Below are 5,000 nucleotides of genomic sequence, written 5' to 3'. Positions count from 1 at the left end.
TAAAAAGTAGACTAATAAACTTTCATTTATGTGCATTGGAATTTAAAGTTTGAGGCTGGGCTGTTTGTGTTAAGAAACCCAAATGGAAGGAAGAAACCAGTTGTCAATTTACAAAGCATTGTAGGGAGGAGGCTGGCCGCCGAAGAAAAATCGTGTTTAGTGTATGAAATCAATCGATCGCACTGGGCCACCTGGCCTCCTTTGAAAAAAATTGTTTGATAGACATATATTTTTGTTTTTAAGATAGGGAAAGGTCGTAACAAGCCATTGGTATGCCGATATTAACTGATCTTGGAAAAACCCCCGCAAATTTTGGATTTGTTGGTCAAAACACTCTGAAGATTTTCTCTTGCAACAGGCCTTACCTGGTGACGTAACACGTAAAGTGGGAGTCTTCTCGGAGATGATCTGTTGATAAAGACAGTTTAATCAGTTTCTTGGCCTTGTTCTCGTGAGATCAACGATTTCAATAGGAACCTGTTCAGGATGAAGTTGTGGAAGCTTAACAATAGAACACGTTTCCTATGCGTGGTAGCGTTCCCGAGGGAATTTCCATCTTGTGGGCCCGTTAAAATGGGACGAGAGCAAAGACCAAGAGAGTAGGAAAACGGGAGAGAGGGGAGGGAAGAAAACTCGTTTTTTCCCTCTTCTTCTCCTCCTGCCCCTTTCTGATTTTACACTGTCATTCACTTCTATTGTTCATCTGATCAAAATATCGGAAATGTCGTTTTTCTCTGAACGCCACTGGAGTGTTTGACATAAAGGGTACAGTTTTGAGCCGATTTCGGCCGAACGCATTAGCTCCTGAGAACAGACATTAGGAAGATTTAGCACGCGCGTTTTTCAGACGCTGGCGGAACCGGAAGTGAGCTGTTTTCCCTTTTAACTGGTCTTCACACAACCGCATTTATATTGCTAAGTGTCTTTTCTCCATTAGAGATGATTAGTATAAAAATCTGGGAGACACCACTGTCCTGGCCCGCGAAATTTTCTGTTCCGGTTTCCGTCCGCGTCTCAAAAACGCGCATGCTTAAGACTTTTTTTCAAGTGGTCCGAGGCGATCTTCTCTAGCAGCTGGAGCCGTGCAAAAAAAAAATAATAATGATCTAACCAGTATTACTTGAAACTCGAAGCGTTGGTCTCGAAAGGACTTGTGCCTCTTTAGCTCTTGTCCCATGACTGAGAAGGGAGGGGTAGGGGAAAGGCTAGGGGGAGGGACAGGGAGTGCTCTTGGCGTACCCCTTCCTTCACGGATAGTCATTTTTAAGATCAAACTAAACCAGTAACCTCTTAAAGCTGTAAGCGCTTGTAATATTATTTTCAATTTCTTTGTAAGTTGAAAAAATGGTTGGTATAAATTTAGGCACATTCCTGAAAAATGCTCATCGCTCAGTGTTGCTGGGGTGGTTTATGCATCCCCGCGTGCAACTAAAAATCGTTTAATTTGACGAAATCTTGATCAGTTAGTCTACGCCTTTTTGACAATCATATCAACTTAAAGCGCGCAACAACAAAACAAAAACAAAAAATAAACACAAAGATTGTGACCAATTGTACTAATATATCGACTATAATTTCTTTTTTGTTTCTGCTTAAAAGGTGCATACCTTTTCTATGTAAAAAGATCCTTGTAGAGGTACCATCACGTCACGCCAATCCTTCACATCTTTGTAAAGTAAACAAGCTCCTTCTTCTGCAATAAAATTTGCGCTTTTGCACAGTTCTTGCCTTGTGCATATTAAAGAACAAGACGTCAATGATTGAGCCCTCTCATTTCCAATCATATTGTACTTGTCGTGTTTGACGAAGCTATTTTCCTCGATCTTCAAGTACACTCCACGTTGCTCTTCTTGAAACGTTGTTGAAATGAAAATGATTACAAGCGCTACTGAGCGTTGATTCATCTGGGGAAAATGAATAAAATACATCAGCCGGCATTACATGAACAACTAAAATGTACTTTGGTGTGCTTGGTACAAACTAAAAAGGCCAAGTGGTTTCATTTCAAAACTCACGCTTTGCCGTTTCCAAGCGTTCAATGCCTTCTTCATTTTGGTTATCTATTTTATGTTGCAATACTTTCCTTTCTGATATGATTTTCTCCGCTTGTTTATTCAATCTGAACACGTGGAAGAAATGGCGAGTGCGTTTCTCAGTGATACTTGCGTTAAACGGTAGAAAGGTATTGTGCAGTCTGTAGAGTTGCCGCCTCGTGTCCGGCTTCGTCCTCAAAGTTACAAAACAACAAGCCAGTCTTATTGTTAACCCTTTGCATGATACTTACTTTGACAACTATCGGCTTTCTTTGTGACTATTGGCTTGATAAGTGAGCCAATAAAGGTGTGTGAAGATTATTTTTCTTGTAATCATTTTACTAAATTGTGTCTTTTGTCTCTTTGGGTGCCGCGTGCCATAATCCGGCTTCAAGCCGGAAATATGTATTGGCATTGACTGAATTTACATCCCCGCAAAATGTGCGGTGTTTTTTTTAATGCAAGGTAAAAAGCTTGCTCAAGTGCATTCAGTATCAGGTCCAAAGTTATAGTTAACAGCCTCACTGATCGGTTTTGCACATGCGCATTGTTCCTAGCCGGTATCCTACCATTTAATCGGATAATTTGCTCAGATAACCAATTTTTATATCATTACAAAACGTAACATTTTTTCAAACCGCAAAAATCGATTTGGTATGTTGTCTTTCAAAAGAGCTTCATCCAGCTCTCGCTTTTATCCATAGCAGGTGTTTAGCAATATTTATTTCACTTTGTTGCTTTTCAGAGCACAGGACAAAAATCTACAAGGATAAGAGCCGGCCGCACCTGCATCACGGCAAACCACAGATCACTTCTTGTCAGAAAAGCACGAGTTAACAGGCTTTGAATCAGCTATGATAAGACAAGACTCTTCGAGTTTTGCGAAAACGCAAATATTTCAGGCTGGCGTTTGCAGTTTGCCCCAGACGCTGTGCTTATCTCTCTTATCTCTCCATTGTTCTGTTGCGTTGCGGCCTCAGCCAACTTTATTTCTTAACCATCACCTACTCCTTAAAACCTATTACTTACATTGCTCCACTTTAAGAAGAATCTCTGTGCAACGTATTCCTCTGTTTTGCCCAAGGATATTCTTTAGTCGAGTCACAAAAGATTCTCTGTGAGAGAGCCTCTGCATGTACAATTAACCCTTGGCCCGATAAAATGAACTTAATTGCCCGTTCCTGACGCGACATTAAGTTTCAACGCAAAGCAAACACATGTTGTACTTTTAATTTCCTGTAACTTCAATTCCTACTGAGTTCAAAGTTGTGCCATGTATTTGCCATCTGGTTTCTTTTCTTTTAATTTAACAATTTTCTTTTTCTGATATTGCAACCATCGATTTTGGTAGTTCTGTTTTTATTTAAATTTAATTTCTATCTTGAACTTCATTTATTGAGCTTCTCTTTTAGATTGGTTTTTAAAGTTTGCATTACCCTAAACAGGTGAACGAGATTATAGAGCTATGAAAAGAAAGAAATTTGCCCTGTAGCCGGCGAGAGCTACCGGTTTTTTCACTCGGCGAGTAAAATTAAAGAAGAGCCGACAAAACCGCATGCTCTCGCAAGCCATTTTAAAAGAAAAGGCGAAACTTTTCCCTTCGAAAGCTGTGTTACTTCCCCAGTATGAGAAATCACATGGCCGAGTAAAGTATAGTTTACCTGGAAGTTCTATTTTGTACCTTGGTTTATTTCTTGATGTTTTCTCGAGAAAACGGGTGTCGATCTATGCCATTTGCAGTACTTTACACGATTGATTAAAAAGACAGAAATAAAAGAAATAGATGTTATTGAACTTAAATATTTAAGTGCCAAAAGGGTTGAGACACTTTCCCCTTTTGAGGAATCTCGGACAAATCCCTCCCCCAAAATCTTTCCATTTACCCCCTACCCCCCTCCCCTAAATGTTGTGGAGGAAAGGAGGGAGTGCAAGTGGAAAATGTAACGTTAAGATGATTTTATTCCTAATTGTGGTCTTCTTTCAGGCTCAGTCCATAAACTTGCAAAAATGGGACGACACCATCTAACAAGCTATTGTTGTTCAATAAGGTTTTTATAATATTGACTCTCTTGCGCAGGGTTTTCTGTTCCTTGTGTCTTGCCTCTCGCCTGCTTCTGTTATTAGTTCTGGGAAGTAAAATTCGTGCTGGAACTCCGACGTGACTAAATAAAAGACATTTCTCGCATTTTTCTTTTTATGTCCGAGAAAATGGAAACAGAAAATGGGAACAGTTTGGCAACCTTTATTCGCTGCTTCGTATTGCAAAATTCGGACCGCTCACACAATCAAGCAGAATTCTCCTTTTCATCTCGGACCAGTTTGCTTGTATCATAAAGAACGATATAAACTTACCATGTCCCTTGTGTACGTAACAGACGCATAATCCAGAAGGGAAGAACTTTTGTAAGCGTTGTTAATTCATCTTGTATAGAGATTGATACAATATGCATTTTCCAATGGAGGGTAAAATTCTTGGGACATCTTGAGACATTAAGGCCAATCTATGTCACTTCCCCCAACCCCCACAAAAAATGTTGAATTTTCCTCGCCTAACGAACCCCAAACTACCTGTATTTGCCGCGACGAATTAGCCTTGATCTCTTTCACTTCATTCTGTAAATCTAATAGAAAGGGTAAGCATGGGTAGTTCTCTCGGAAATTGTTGGTTTCGTCTCGTGCAGTACACAGCAGCGGGGTATCAGTTTGGCCATTAGCCTCCTTGCAGCCGTTTTTTGTGTCGGTCCCATCCTCCCTCCCCACAAACGTCTGCTGAACCGAGCTGGGCATTGCTGGGCATGCCATTCCCATTGTGTAAGAATCTCCAATCAGACTCGAGCTATTGTTACAAGATAGCCAATTGTAAAGCAGCTTATAAAATGTATGGAGGTTAATACACCAAAAAAGCTTGTTAATGGTGACCTTCGATGTTATATATGTGGTAGTACTCCTCCTGTGAAAGAAAAGATA

The 5,000-nt window shown here is 40.2% G+C and overlaps 1 protein-coding gene across 1 annotated transcript in view; it reads right to left on the bottom strand.

Moving 5' to 3' along the window:
- The window catches only part of LOC138010027 (uncharacterized), a 5,506-nt gene extending 665 nt beyond the window's left edge, over positions 1-4,841 (bottom strand). Inside the window, exons 1-3 of the mRNA XM_068856995.1 lie at positions 4,602-4,841; positions 1,608-1,904; positions 366-408 (exon numbers count right to left, since the gene is read on the bottom strand). Coding sequence (XP_068713096.1) covers positions 366-408; positions 1,608-1,904; positions 4,602-4,841 — 580 coding nt within the window. The remainder of the gene's footprint in view (positions 1-365; positions 409-1,607; positions 1,905-4,601) is intronic.
- Between the last annotated feature and the right edge of the window lie 159 nt (positions 4,842-5,000).

The sequence above is a fragment of the Montipora foliosa genome, chromosome 7 (assembly GCF_036669935.1).
Source record: "Montipora foliosa isolate CH-2021 chromosome 7, ASM3666993v2, whole genome shotgun sequence".
In the NCBI taxonomy this organism is placed as follows: domain Eukaryota; kingdom Metazoa; phylum Cnidaria; class Anthozoa; order Scleractinia; family Acroporidae; genus Montipora; species Montipora foliosa.
Note: the sequence above shows the minus strand (reverse complement) of the source record. Positions and strands in the feature narration are given on the sequence as shown.